This window comes from Lactuca virosa, chromosome 1 (assembly GCF_052849685.1).
Source record: "Lactuca virosa cultivar CGN04683 chromosome 1, Lactuca_virosa_CGN04683_v6, whole genome shotgun sequence".
NCBI classification, from domain to species: Eukaryota; Viridiplantae; Streptophyta; class Magnoliopsida; order Asterales; family Asteraceae; genus Lactuca; species Lactuca virosa.
Window position 1 is genome coordinate 102,876,437 of NC_136426.1, and position 15,070 is coordinate 102,891,506.

A 15,070-nucleotide genomic window follows, 5' to 3' on the forward strand; every position below is an offset into this window, starting at 1 on the left:
TCACGAACATCGCCATTTTCTTCATTAGCTCCTGTGGAGCTTTTTTCTCCATTTTCTTCACTCTTTAAAAAAGAGTAATTTTTTTTTTTTAAATCCACCATCGTTCACAAATAATGGAAGAAAGGGCATTAACCAATCACCATTCTCGTCTTCGCCCGTAGCCCGGAACCACGCCACAAGGCAGCTACGCACACCAGGGGCGGTATTCACGCATAGCCAGCCTTGCCACGTCAGCCTTCACGCGTGGATTATTCAACCATACGGGATGGCCTTATACTTTTAATATGTATATTAATAATTAGAACGATGACCATTTTCCTTGCTTTTCTCATCTGTTACCATGACCACATACCCCTTCTTCCTCCTTCATCGTCCCCCTTCATCAAAAACAGCATCATCCTCCTCCTTAGTGCTCTATAACCCCATACCGCTACCACAATTGTCGAAAAAGGTGCTTGACCTTGTTTCTTTTGCCGAAAAGCTCTTCGCCGCTCACTTATGCTCTGGTTATCTTCGGCGCTGTCACTGTCTGTTAACTCCCACCATCAGTAGGCGGATCCCTTCTCCCATACCTTGATGGTCCTCTCTGTTTCTCTCGCTTTTCAACCCCAACCATCCCATCGGAATTATTCAATCCTAGCCATTAAAATCTCTTCCTAATTCTAGATCCAACCTTCCAGCCTTTCATCTCTTTCTGCCTCATTCTACACCCATTTCGGCCACTTAATGGCCATCTGAAACCCAGCACTATCGACACCCTGACCATTGTGCTTGGATAAGCTCTCGATCTCTGGTTTTGGTGTACAAATGCTGTTTTTTTCCTTTTTCCTTTTTATTTATATTTAGTTTCTATTTGTTGTTTGGGAGTGATATTTATAGAGTAATTTGATTATATCTGGTTTGGTTCTTGAGAGATTTTGCTTCTGGGATTTTCAACCTCCATCAAGTATTGATTTGAGTTGGTCCTGGAGGGATGTGGACAATCGATATTTCAAAACCTTTTTCACGCGAGTATAGAAGAGAGAGATCGTGGATCAGTGATTAGTGTTCCATCTTTATTTGTCTCCAAGATTCTCAATAAACATCAAAACAATTTTAACCACATAGAGATGAGGTGATGATTATGGGGTGTAATTGTTGGACTGAGACCAGTGGCGGATCCAGATCAAAGTAAAGGGGTATCCCTGACAAAAAAAAAATCGCGTAATATATAATAAGAAAAAAATTCAAGAAAAAATTACACTATTGAAATTTTTTTGAGGGGTGTCCTAGGCTACCCCGGGATATATATTAAATCCGCCAGTGACTGAGACGAGGCGACAAGTAAGAAATTGTTGGAATGAGACGATTGAACTTTTAAGATGTGGAAGTGTATAGAGAAAGTAGACAATGGAATGAAGGATTACATGGATAATGAAAGATAAATAGTCGACTATGCCTTTGAAGTGGTTTTTGTAAGGGTGGCGAGTCACCGACGACTATAGGGTGGTTACTTTGGTGGGTCTTCAACGATTTTTTTTTCTTATTCAAGAATAATTAATCTGATTTCTATTTAGTTTTTTTTATCCGATTTTCGGAGTTGAAGATGGTGGAAGTCACCGAAGCTTTGAAAAGGGGAAAGGGGATGGGCAGGGATGTGATAAAGGGGTTAGGGATGACGGTGGGGGTTTAGATGGGGTGGTTGTGTAATATCTAAATAATAAAATTCATAATTAATAAATAGAAAAATAATAAATTAAATAAAAAAGAAACAAATAAGGGTATAATAGTCATTTTAGGTATAGTAAGGACTAAACCGAAATAAAATCAAATGACAGGGACGGTCCGAGTTAAAAAATAGTTGTGGACTAGACGTGCAAATTACTTCAAATCACAAGAACTATTCATGTAATTTGCCCTAATAAAAAAAAGGACAAAACTTCATGAATGGTCCATGTGCTTTCCAGAAATCTGAGATATAGTCCATAAGTTCAAAAAACATTCAAGATGGTCCCTGTGGTTTCAAAAATTTAACAAGCGATACTTTTTGCTTACTCTGTCAGCTTTTGGCCGTTGACTGCCATTTGATTAAAATAATACGAGGGCATTTCCGTCATTTTACTACTATATGGACCATTTATGAGGTTTTTCCATATTAAAAAATGAAATATAATATTTAATATACAAAGGGTCCCCCTATCTCTCTCGTCAACAACCATAATGCACACATTTATTGGTTTATTCTTCAACATTCAAGAGCACACATACACATACCTACATAACCCTCTCTCTCTCTCTCTCTCTCTCTCTCTCTCTAATAAGGCTACCCAAAGTGGATAACCAAAAGATGCGTAGGAGGCTGACGTGGAGCCCCCAAGACGTGTGAACACCGCCCCAAGGGCCGGTGCTCTGGCTGTGGCGTGAGTGCGGAGACGGGTGAAGACGGACGCGGTGATTGGTTATCTCGATTTTGACTGTTTAGGGGGGGGGGGGGGGAGGGAGGGGGCATTTCGACCGTTAAAAATTTTAACAAAAAAAAATCATTCACTTATTAATTAACTTTCTTTATATATATATATATATATATATATATATATACACACACACACATATATTTTACATAGTTTTTCACAACAAAACACACACACTCTTTTAAAACAATTACACACTTTAAAAAAATGGATAATTTTTTCGGTTCAATTTCTTCTTCATATGATGATGATGATTCTGATGACGAGTTGGTATTGCACACACTATTCTCTGCGGCACAAGACATGGTTCGTGAGAGAGGCGAAAGTTCACACGGCGAGAAGAAGCCTACAAAATGGATCATCCGGGATCAAGAGGCGGCAAATGAACTTTTGGTACGTGAATATATTGCCCCTAATAGTTTATATGATCTATTGAAATTTGAGTCCTAAAACAAAAGTGACACATAATCAAACACCCGACACAAACATGGGATGGGGCAAAACTGACGAAGGTGTTGACTGCTTGTGTTATTTTACATAAGATGACAATAGAAGAAGAGGGTAGGGCTATTTATTCATATACCAGGAACGATATACTTAATCCACCTGCTGTAATACAAGTTGGCAGCCCGACATACTACTCTAGGGTTTTCGAAATACAAAACTGTGAAACACATCACAATCTACGTCACAATTTGACCGAGCACATATGGGAAAGACAATTCCAAGGGAAAAATGACAATGAAGACGAAGAGGATGAGGGCAGTGATGACGAGGCGGATGAGGATGGTGACGACGAAGCGGATGAGGTCGGTGACGACAACGACGACGTGTAGTATTTATCTATGGTTTTTTATGTTTTAAATTTTTATGTTTTTTAAGCAGTGTAATGTTTTATTTGGTATGTTTTATGTTTATTTTAGTAATTTAGTTTTAAATTTCTATGTTTTTAATTAATGAAATGTGATTTTATTTTTTTATGTTTTCAAAAAAACTATTTATGTTGTAAATTATGTTTTTTATTTAATATAATGTTAATTTTTTTTAAAAAAATGAATATTGTGGAGTGGTAACCATTCCCAATGTCTAGTGGGTTGGTGGTGAAGCTGACGTGGCGCAGAGGTGGCAACACTTTTTCGGTTGGTTGGTGGTGACCACTCCCCATAGCCTAAGAAGGTGCTTCCAATCTTTCTACATACATTCCAATGTAAAGGAAATCATGGTTTGTTATAAAAAGTCCTAAAAGGCTTAACTTGCTCAGATTCATGTGTGAATGTACGATAGCCCCAAGACTACCATTAAGTGGTTGTTGAGTTGCGTGGTTCTACTATTTTGGGGTTGAGATGATTAGTCCGAAGCAAGTCATTTTGGGTAGTTTTTGGAAAAAGAAATTATGGTTGTGTTTGTCATTCTTTTGCAAAAGTAGGGCAGAGACTTGAGCTGCTGAAAACCGGTGGATATGGCGGTCAACCCCACTTCTATTACAACAATCTTTGCTCTTTCGTGGAATATCCTCAAGTCTATAAGGTTTTTATAGGTGTAAGATACATTGTCAAGACCTTCATCTCCAATAGAATCTAGAATCCATAGGCGATGAAGCTTTGGGCAGTTCTTTATGAAATTGACGAGCATAGAGCTCTGGGAAGATAAACCCTCAGGAAAGCTTCTTAGCCACTCTTCCTTAGTGTTATATATAACATCACTCTTTTCTACTTCCAATTATTAAATCATCCTACACATATATGTGTATATAATCATATTAATCACAATTCTAATCTACATAGATCATTTGTTTTGTTTTGATATGTAAAACCTAAAATTAAAAAGCAAGAAGATTCCAAAATAAAGTAAGGTGGCTTACGAGAAATTCGAAGTGATGGCGAAGCCACAACATGAGCTCAAAATAAGAGACTTGATGTTGGGAAAACAAACTGAGGTTAGTTCGAGGATCTGGTCGGATACTATCATCCTTTTCAATCGGAGTTATTGAGAATCGAACCCTCATATTTGGTTCATAGAAACTGTTCGCTGAAATGCTTTAGAGAGGTATTACACCTGGCAATGTTACATTTTCAAAAATTATTGGGTGTGCTCGATTGCGTTCTTCGCCTACTAAGGTTATGGAGATGAAGGCGTCGAGGATGAGGAGGAGGAATACCGGAAGCCATTGATTGGAGATCTGAAGGGAAATGCCCAGATTTGTGATAGTAATACTTGTGATTCTTTTTTTTTTTGTTTCATAATCAAAGTTGTTATTCTTAATTGAGATGGAGCGAGATAAACAAGAAGAAATGGGTATACATGGCTAGGGTTCCTTTTCGTGCATTTCAATGGTGGAATGTTGGAATTTCTTTTCTATATATCATTGAGAGGAAGAAGACAATGAAGATGTGGGGGCAGGAGGGAGAGAGAGAGAGAGAGAGAGAGAGAGAGAGAGAGAGAGAGAGAGAGAGAGAGAGAGAGAGAGAGAGAGAGAGAGAGAGAGAGAGAGAGAGAGAGAGAGAAGAAGGGTGGAACCCTTTGTATATTAAATAATATATTTCATTTTTCTTTTTTTTTTTAAAAAGACAAAACCTCACAAAGGGTCCCTGTAGTAGTAATATAACGGAAATACACTCGTATTATTTTAATCAAGTGGCATTAAACGACCAAAAGCTGACGGAGTGAGCAAAAATGACCGTTTGTTAAAAGTTTCGAAAACATAGAGACTAAGATGTTTTTTGAACTTAGAGACTATGTCTCAGATTTCTGAAAAACACATGGACCATTTATGAACTTTTTTCTAAAAAAATAATGATAAGGGTACGAAACAAAAGCAAACCATATGGATGATTCGAGTTAAAAAAAACAAATTAGTGACCAAATGTGCAAATTATCTCAAACCACATTGACCATCCGTGAAATTTATCCATTAATTAATAAAGTAAAGTACATTTGTCCATTATGATTGGTAGTCATATTTTAAACTAATATATATATATATATATATATATATATATATATATATATATATATATATATATATATATATATATATCAAGGTTGTAAAGAATGCTTGATGGGACCTCGACGGTCGACTGAGGTTAAAAGATTAATCGGTCTAGGCGTGGATTAATCAGAGACCCTAAATTATTAATAAAACTATTTAAAAACTTAATATATCCTAAGAAAATAAGTATTTGAACATTTAAAATTTTGAAAATGTGAAAATATGACATTTTGTATAATATTTGAAAATTTGAAAATTTAAAATTTTGAAATTTTGATGAAATATTTGAAAATTTGAATTTTTTTAATTTCTCCCGCCTAAGAGCGCCAATGACCGTCAATGACCGCCAAACCTGGGTTTTACCGATATTGACTAATTTCCGCAAAGCACCCCTAATCGTAATCCGTTGTAGAACGACAAGTGATTAGTCCCCGATTAATCGGCCGCCAAGGGTGATTTCTGCAACAGTGATATATATATATATATATATATATATATATATATATATATATATATATATATATATATATATATATATATAACTTTAAAAATATGTTTATATATTTTTTTAAAAACGTATTTAAAAATGTATGTATATATTATTAAAAAGATAATAATAATAATAATAATAATAGTCAAAACAATCGAATTATGCATTATAGTTAAAGGTTCAGATATAAGAACACAAAAGTTGTCCTAACTTGATGGTTAGCTTGTTGCGTTGTGCTTGCAAAGTCTGGGGTTCGGGACCCGTTGTCCCATTTCATTCCTAAAAGACCTACCTTTTTTTAGTAAGGGTGTGATCGGGTAAACCTTATAAAAGCCATAAATATATGACACTATTGAACCCAAATTTAATTTTCGGGTGAAACCGATATATTATTTTGCCAAAGTTTAAAGCTTTTTATAACATTCTCCTTTTAAAAAGGGTTAAAATTTCAAATATTCACTCAAAAGTTTCATGGATTTCATTCTATCAGATTACCGGTGTGTTTAAAATAACCATATTTTGAATCATGATTGTAATGAAAAAGATAAATGATGCAAGTATATTGCTTGGTGGGGATGATATGGACGTTTTATGATATTATCTTGATTATCGATAGATGTCGATGCCAAAAAATGCAAATTTTGGTTTAAAAAAAACCATTCAGTTCGGTTCTTATGATTTAATCTAAGTTGTTATAGGTTGAAAATTTATTTGATGTTGGTTACTATGATTTAGCTTCATATTTTGGGTTGATAAATCATTCGATTTCGGGTTTTGGTTTTTTGTGTTGAAAAAACAAACTGCAAAATTTGATTTCTATAGTTTAGTCTGAAAATACAACTTTCATACAAACACATACACTATTTCTATAATACAATTTTAAAAATATTAATGTTTTACTAAAACTAAATCGTAGAAACCAAAATCAAATGGATTTTCTACCAAAAAAAACTGAAACTAAATCATAAAAACCCAAACCGAATGGTTTTTCAACAAAAGAAAAAAAAAACGAACTTACTGTTTAGCATCGACATATAACGATATATCTGAAAAAGTATTATAAATTTTGATATATTAACAAAAAGCGGGTAGTGATTGCGGTGTTTTTTTTTTTTTTCAAAAATAGACATATTACATTTACATGACATAATGGTTACCTTCAATAGAGGAGGTAGCATGTTAGGAGTGGGGTCCATGTACTCCACTTGGAAGTCAGTATATTATTAAAAAAAAACCTTTAATAATCCATCTTTTACTATAACTTCCCTCTTTGGGACCCATTGTTGCAGAAAAAGCCCTAGTCTAGCATTTTTTTTTTTTGGTTTAGAAACCGGCAAATTTCCAAAAAAATTTAGAGTTTTATGCCTTTATATGTTTTTTTGATGTATAACAAACCCGGTTAACTTCCATCATGGATCCGCCATTGGTCACCATAGAGCTTTTATCCAAAAACTGATAGAGTTTTTAGAACAAATTATAATAAATGGCTAAACCAGAAAAGTTGAGATGCAAGTATTGATAGGTACCAATGATTTCCAGCCTAGCTGGGAAGAGGTACCGGGTTTAATACCCACGTGGGGTCAGAGGTCGGGAGTTAAATCCCTGCAAAACCCAATTTGGGTGCCTCTTAAACTTGTGCCACATGTGGGGAAATTTTTCCTGGAAACCCTTATGGGGGCTGAATTTGCCCTGTAAAGGAGCTCGAACCCGGGGTGCTCGTTGAAATATGCGAGTAGGCTTCCGTTTAATCATTTGCCGTTTCAAAAAAAATGTATTGATAGGTACAAGGTGGGGCTAACCCAATTTACTAATAAGGTGTCTAACACGAGTTACTAACAAGGAGCTCATGTGTTATATCCCAGACATATACTAACCCACCCTTCAATAATAAATAAAGTATTGATAGCTAAGGATGGTATGGACGCTTTATCTAGTTTGATATTATTATCTTTGATTAATCGTCCAGAAAACAAGACCACAAATTACAACAATAGTACTGGGACATACACCCACTTCACCATACAAATAAACATATTATTAAGAACATTTTGTAATAAAAAGAACTCTCTCTTAAAAGCGTATTAATTTTGGTAATTAACCATATATTGACAAAGCATAGAAATTATAGTTTTGAAATAGCAAGTAACTTGTGTTCTTGAAGCACATGATTGTTGTTGTCTTGCACCAACATGCTATTTAGTTCTTCGATAAATTTCTCCATTGCGACACTTGGCAAACATATGGGTACCACGATTCCAGACTCACCCTTATGGTTTGTAAAAGCTATAAAGAAACTAACAGCGGGGAAAGAACCTGCTCCCCCCTTGGCAACCCCTCCATAGACCGCCTTCCCCCACCCAAAATCAACGTCATTTAATCCAGAACGAGTCACATCTGATACGATAAAGCTTCCAACAGCTGTGAACAGGGGTCGTCCTTTGATAACCATTAGATCCGCATTAGATCTCACGTACTCTTCGGTGACATCAGATTTGACCTTCCTCACCAGCTCCAAGGCGTGAGCTAATGGTTTTTTACATAGTTCTCGAGCTGTGGAAATGGCACATGGCATGACGAAAGCATTTCCATAATATCCTATAGGGATGGTGGGTGGTTTAAACCTGTAACGTGCATTCATGAGGCATATGATGCGCATCTCGTCTTCCGGATCAGGCTGGAGAGCAATGGTACGACAGCGCCAGACGCAAGCTGTTAGCAGTTCAAAGGTGGTACAGCTTTGTAGTTCTACTGGAACAAGCCTTCGTAAGGCTGAAAGCTCGGTAGGGCCAAAGAAAAATGACTTATGTGTCATGTCATCCTGCCGGATGATTGTACCCTTGGCGTCTTCAATGTTATCGTACTCGCGATGAGCATATGTTACACGTGGTGGCTCCCTTGCAAAAAGCAACTCCCTTTGCCACACGGGTAATGTTGAGGGTGTTGATGCTCTCTGTGCCATTTCCCCTAGGGCAGTCAAGAATTGGACGAGTCCCGGTGCATCGCTCATAGTGTGGTTGAGTCGTAGTGCAAAGACAAATCCCCCACATAATAGTCGTGTCACCTACCAATCAAATTAATATAATGATTATATATATATATATATATATATATATATATATATATATATATATATATATATATTTCAAATAATTAATATATTGTATGTTCGAAAAAATATGAAGTCATTATGTGTTATGCCGGAGAGAGTGATAGCATCATTAGCATGCTGTCACATGATTTTTTGAAGTTACATAAAAAAAATTTTAAGCACACAAAATGTATAGAATGATAGCATCTAGGTAAAGAATGGTAACATGAGGTTGTTGAGTTATTTTTATATTAAAAAAGAATTAAAAAAAGAAGAAAATGAAGCGAGCCAATGATTGATTTTCCTTTCCACTTTCTTTTTCTCTTTCTTCTCCTTGACGGGCATGCGAGCCATCTTTGGCGAGGGACCTAGCGACTTCAAAGGGAATGATGGAGACGAGGCTAGTGAGCTGGAGGGCAAGGTTGGGCAGCGAGCCACTCCCTCCGGCTTTAGTACTAACTATTTTATTTTTTTTAACCGACATACTAATCTACTCCTAAATACCACATATGTCTCCTAATAAGACTTGAATCCATGACCTCTCATTTAAGAGAGTCACTCCTTATCGTTATGTCAAAGACATTTTTTTAGTAACTAGGTAGGTGAGGACCATCTTTTGAAGTAGTAGAATTGAATTTATGTGAATACTATAATTACAAAATATAGATTGGGACAAGTGAAGTTGATATGAAAAGGTATTTGGCTTAGTGAATTGACCCTCTCAATCGAGAGGTGTTCAAGTCTCAGGTGAAACATGTGGTGGTAAATTAGGGATAGGTTGATGATTTTTTGTGAAAATTCTGTATTATCGCAATTTCTTTCTGGTTGATTCTTGGTTCAAACTTCAAATACAACGGTGAAAATATTTATTTTTTAGGAATCCACTCATTATCTCTTAGTTGACATTATTAAAACGATTCTTTCTACCAAAAACGACATATAAAATATCACCTGAATCAGCAGCAATGGTGAGTCGACGATGCCATCAGACCCAGGAACATCATAAAGGAGCTCATTCATACAAGGAAAAGGAGGCATAAGCGCGTCTCCCAATTGCTTCAAAGTAACATCCGCCTCAGCCTCAATAAACAACACACCATCACCGGAGCAATCAACCATCAGCTTCCTTGCCGGACCTTCTTTTAGCCTGCCAGCAAAGGGGTAGTAGAACACCAGCACTTTGGCCAAAGCTTCCCTGATCACAGTCGCCGGATTCTTGTTTCTCATTTTTGGGTCCTGACGATAAATATAAATCAGCGGGATGTGAAAACGAAGTCCTTCCTGATCGTCAATATCGGAGAGAGGCTTCAGTTCTCGAGGAGTGGGTTGTGCTGGACGAATTAATTCCGGTGCATGTCTCCGAACAGTGAAGATTGTTTGTGAGATGGCTCCAAACAACATTTTACCCATTCACTTGATTTCTAGGAACAAATACAAAATAAATCTTCAAGATTTAAATTCTTACCTCAAAAATAGAACAAGACTTCACCATGAAACACTTCTGTATATATACCTAGATATAGATCAAAATTAACCGTTCCTAGATTACAGATAGAGTTGCGTAATGACTCCAGTTCTTGAAGAAACCTCACAAGAGTGTTACAAACTAGAAATATTTGAGTTTTTTATTTAGTTTGAAGTAAAGCATTTTAGACCGGAAGGAATGGGAGGGAAGCTTCCTCATTTTTGGTGGGCCATACCCCTCTTTCTATCACTTTCCTTTCCCTCACCTAAAAGCCAAGGAATGTGAGGGAAGGCCTTCCCTCACTTTTTTTTTTTTTTTTTTATATATTAAATAAAATAATTTTTTTTTGATTTATAATTTTTAAATTAATATCAAACATAAAATTTAATTAAAAATAAAAAGCATTTCATTAAGTAAAATAAAAATTACATTAACCCTAATATTTAAATAAGTAGAAAAAAAAACCGCAAAAAAAAAAATCAAACAACCTACAACATAGTAAAAATTATTAATTAATATCCTAATTTTATTTAAACCTAGATAGGTCACTCGGAATCATCGTCTTCGTCATCGCCTTGATTGTCTGCATCATTCTCCCCAGCGTCACTCTCGTCGTTGGAATCTTCACTCTCGACGAACATATCAGAATCCTCGTCTGATTCGTCAAACAAATCATCGTGAGATAACTCGTACGGGGGCTGAATATGAGCCCTATAAATGTGCTCCACCAAATCAGCACGAAGGGCCTGATGAATGTCGCGATTGTGTACTTCTCTTCTATTCACCCTATACTCTTGTGTACCAACGGCTACTCCTTCGACATTTGGCAAAACTTCATTTTCGTTGTATCGGCATATCTGTAGCACCTGGTTCCTGGTATGTATTTCATTTAAGTAATTTTTCATTTTTGGCCTGGGACTCGGCGAGTTGATGGCCCAACTTGCCGAGTAGAAGCGGGATAGAACGCGGGATTTAAGTTTGGGACTCGTCGAGTCGGGTCCTGGACTCGACGAGTAGGCTCTGTCTGGACAAAAACCCTAATCTGAGGGTTTGCACCCTATTTAATCATCTCATTTAGCCCCCACTCATCCCTATTGCTCCTAGAAACCCTCCCTAGCAAACCCTAAGTGTTTTGGTGCAAGATTCAAGGCTTTTGAGTGATTTTGTGGATTTTGATCACAAGGAAGAAGGAAGAGCATAGAAGGATCAAGAGGAGACTGAAGGATTCGAGTTTGGTGCATCATTTGCTGTTCTCAGAAGGTATAAAGTCTATACATTGCTTGTTCTTTTGTTAGATCCCTTTTTTGGGAGATTTAGGGCTTTTATAAGTCATTCTTGGTAGCCAACCATGATTGCAAGCATGGTTGGGGGTTGAGGCTTCGGATCTAGGTCCATGGAAGGGTCACAAGGCAGTTAGGGGTTGCTTTTGCACCCATGGAAGGCCCCATGCATCTTAAGAGCTTCTTTTTGGGCATTTTAGGCTCAAAGTCCCATGCATGCACGTAAAGTTCGTAACTTTACGTGCTAGATTGAGTTTAGGGACCTAGATCTATCATTTGGACAAGAGTTGCACTCCAGAAATCGAAGAAATAAGACTTGGACTGCATCGACTCGGCGAGTCGTTCTTGGGACTCGGCGAGTCCAAGGTTAGACTCCCCTTTTTCTGTTATGGTTCATGGGAACCAGTTGAGTGAAAGAAAGGTTTTAGAGGGTCCAAGGGAGTGACCCAAACGTATTGGGATAAGCCATAGTCCTGGAGTTCATAGGACTCGACGAGTGCGCAAGCAGACTCGGCGAGTCCAAGGCAATCTCCCAACTCTTGAAGATGAACTCGACGAGTTGTTCATACAACTCGGCGAGTCGAAGACAGGACGTGTTCTTAGGATGAAGATGGACTCGACGAGTGTTCATACCGCTCGGCGAGTCGGATGAAGGTTCATCCGAGGTTGTGTTAGAAGGAGAACTCGTCGAGTCGTTGCTAAACTCGACGAGTAGGGACGTGGATGAGGACAGTTAAAGAGATAGGGACTCGACGAGTTGACGACCCAACTCGGCGAGTCGGGTCAACTGGAAGTTGACTTTGACTTTGACTCGGACTTGGTCTGGGGTAAAATAGTCATTTTACCCTAAGGGTAGATATCAGATTCTGATTAAGTGTTTTGTGGGGATTATAGCCGGAGGATTTCCAGAGCAGCAGCAGTCAAAGATTCCCCGCACAGATTATCAGCAGTTACTCGTTTGAGGTGAGTTACCTTTCAGTAGCGGTGGGTCTACGACCACAATGCCGACCCACCAGTAGGAGTTGTATGTTAGATGATTGTCTTTGTGATATTCATCTAGGGTTGCTACTACCTGATATGTTTATGTGCTAGGATGATATGTTATATGTTATATGAGGTAGTGGTAGTAGGGGGGAGAATAGTCCCCAAGTTCGGTCGTTAGGACCGAAGGGTAGGTCGGGCACCCCAAAATTGTTTGACAGTATGTTCATGCTATGATATTATGTGGTAGTAGTAGGAGGTGAAATAGTCCTCGGATGTCGGTCGTAAGGACCGACGGGTAAGTCAAGCACCCCAGAATGGCTTGACCTGGGTAGTCAGGCACCCCAGAATTGCCTGGCAGTATATGCGTGTTATGTGGTAGTGGTAGGGGTGAAATAGTCCCCGGTAGTCGGGTGAAACAGACCGACGGGTAAGTCAAGCACCCCAGAATGGCTTGACCTGGGTACGTCAAGCACCCCAGAATGGCTTGACCCGGGTAAGTCAAGCACCCCAAAATGGCTTGACCTGGGTAGTCAGGCGCCCCAGAACTGCCTGACAGTATGTACTGTATATGTGCGGTACGATGGGGGAACTCACTAAGCTTCGTGCTTACAGTTTACAGTTTTGGTTTCAGGTACCTCTTCAGCGAAGGGGAAGGAGCTGGCGCGGTAGCGGCACATCATACACACACGCATTGATTTTCCGCACTTGAGATATTCTGGGATTGTACTCTGACATGTTGCTATTATATGTTTTGGGTTTTCAGACATGATACATTGATTCACAAAATGATATATTGTTACGCAGTTTTCTTATGAATGTTTTATAATCCGTTAATTAAAATGAAATTTTTGGACTCGAAATTTGGTATGTTACAATATCGCTCTTCCTTCGTCTTCAAGAATCATATTATGCAATATGATACATGCATACATTACGTGTTGTAACCTTTTCACCTCATATGACCTTGCCCCGACTGTTAGTACTTGCCAACGTCTCTTAAGTACACCAAATGCTCGCTCCACATCCTTCCTAGCTGACTCTTGCGCCTCTTTAAACTTTTTCCTTTTCGGGTCGTTAGGACATGTAAACGATTTCACAAAAACAGACAAGGGAGGATATATACCGTCAGTAAGATAGTATCCACGCTTATATGCTACCCCATTTTCTTGAAAAGGTACATCGTGTGACTTTCCAAGGTAGATATCGTTGAATACAGGCGACTGGTCTAGCACGTTGATGTCATTGTTTGCACCAGCTGGACCAAAGAATGCATGCCATATCCAAAGATCATGTGATGCGATAGCCTCTAGAATGATCGTCGGCTCTTTGTGGTCGCCTCTCATGTACTGACCACGCCATGCGTTGGGGCATAATGACCAACTCCAATGCATGCAATCGATACTACCTAGCATTCCAGGGAATCCATGTTTGCCTTCATGCACCGTATACAATTGGTGGATATCGTTGATAGTTGGTTTGCGCAAATATCGTTGCCCATAAACCAAACAGATCGCTTTGCAGAACTTGTACACAGACTCCCGCACGGTACGCTCTGACATCCTAAAATACTCGTCCCATTTGTCTGCGCCCATGCCGTATGCTAGCTGACGAATTGAAGTCGTGCATTTTTGAATGGGAGAGAAACTTTTTTTCCCCTTGCATCCATTTTCCATTGGAAATATGGAAAGCGGCCTTCCAAATCGCCAACAATACGTAAGAATAGTTCCTTCCTCATCCGGAACCGACGTCGAAACTTTACAGCGTAGACGGCGTCATCTACAAAATAATCTTCTATAAGGCGATCGTGTCCGGCTTCGTGATTTCTACGTAACGGCGGCTTTCTTAGGTTAGGTCGTGCACGTGATGTTTCACCTAGTCGGTTTTGATAGTATGCAACCGTTTTCGCCATGACGGAACCGATAAACTTAGCCTTCTCTACCGCCGTCGAATCGGATGATGAAGATGATGACATTTTGAGTAATATTTTTTAGAGAGAAATATAGATTATGGGTTAAAAAAAATGATAAAATGTTTGAGTATTTATAGGTTAAGAAAAGGGAAGGAAAAAAGAATATATATATATATATATATATATATATATATATATATATATATATATATATATATATATATATATATATATATATATAACGGCTATATAGCCGTTTGGAGTAAAAAAGAAAAAAAAAACGCGTCACCCAATGGTTAGAAGAGAGAGAGAGAGCGGGACTCTCTCCCCCCAGCCTCTTCCCGCCGTTCCTTTCCCGCACCCATGGTGCGGTGTGCTTAAGTGCGGGAACCGATCCCGCGGTTTCCCCACAGTC

General features: G+C 38.3%; 2 protein-coding genes across 3 annotated transcripts; both read right to left on the bottom strand.

Moving 5' to 3' along the window:
- Positions 1-7,928: 7,928 nt before the first annotated feature.
- Positions 7,929-10,614, bottom strand: LOC145154177 (benzyl alcohol O-benzoyltransferase-like). Of its 2 annotated transcripts, XM_079075523.1 has the most exons (3): positions 10,531-10,614; positions 9,969-10,438; positions 7,929-8,990 (listed from the first exon to the last, which is right to left on the bottom strand). In XM_079075523.1, the coding sequence occupies exons 2-3, from the start codon at positions 10,425-10,427 to the stop codon at positions 8,052-8,054; spliced, it is 1,398 nt and encodes a 465-aa protein (XP_078931649.1). In that variant the 5' UTR covers positions 10,428-10,438; positions 10,531-10,614; the 3' UTR covers positions 7,929-8,051. The 2 variants fall into 2 exon arrangements, with proteins under 2 accessions (XP_078931649.1, XP_078931648.1); XM_079075522.1 differs by having other exon boundaries at positions 9,969-10,552.
- A 413-nt stretch (positions 10,615-11,027) lies between these two features.
- Positions 11,028-14,338, bottom strand: LOC145118552 (uncharacterized). The gene is made up of 2 exons (XM_079054246.1): positions 13,692-14,338; positions 11,028-11,355 (listed from the first exon to the last, which is right to left on the bottom strand). Exons 1-2 carry the CDS (start codon positions 14,336-14,338, stop codon positions 11,028-11,030), a joined length of 975 nt encoding a protein of 324 aa, XP_078910372.1.
- Positions 14,339-15,070: the final 732 nt, after the last annotated feature.

What these genes read in the sequence shown, in the direction of transcription:
- LOC145154177 (XM_079075523.1), bottom strand. Translation starts at nt 10,427, where the DNA reads ATGGGTAAAATGTTGTTTGGAGCCATCTCACAAACAATCTTCACTGTT. An exon ending in CACCATTGCTGCTGATTCAG is followed by an intron (nt 8,991 to 9,968) that starts GTGATATTTTAT and finishes TTTGATTGGTAG; the next exon opens with GTGACACGACTATTATGTGG.
- LOC145118552 (XM_079054246.1), bottom strand. Translation starts at nt 14,338, where the DNA reads ATGGGCGCAGACAAATGGGACGAGTATTTTAGGATGTCAGAGCGTACC. An exon ending in AGGTCATATGAGGTGAAAAG is followed by an intron (nt 11,356 to 13,691) that starts GTTACAACACGT and finishes AATACATACCAG; the next exon opens with GAACCAGGTGCTACAGATAT.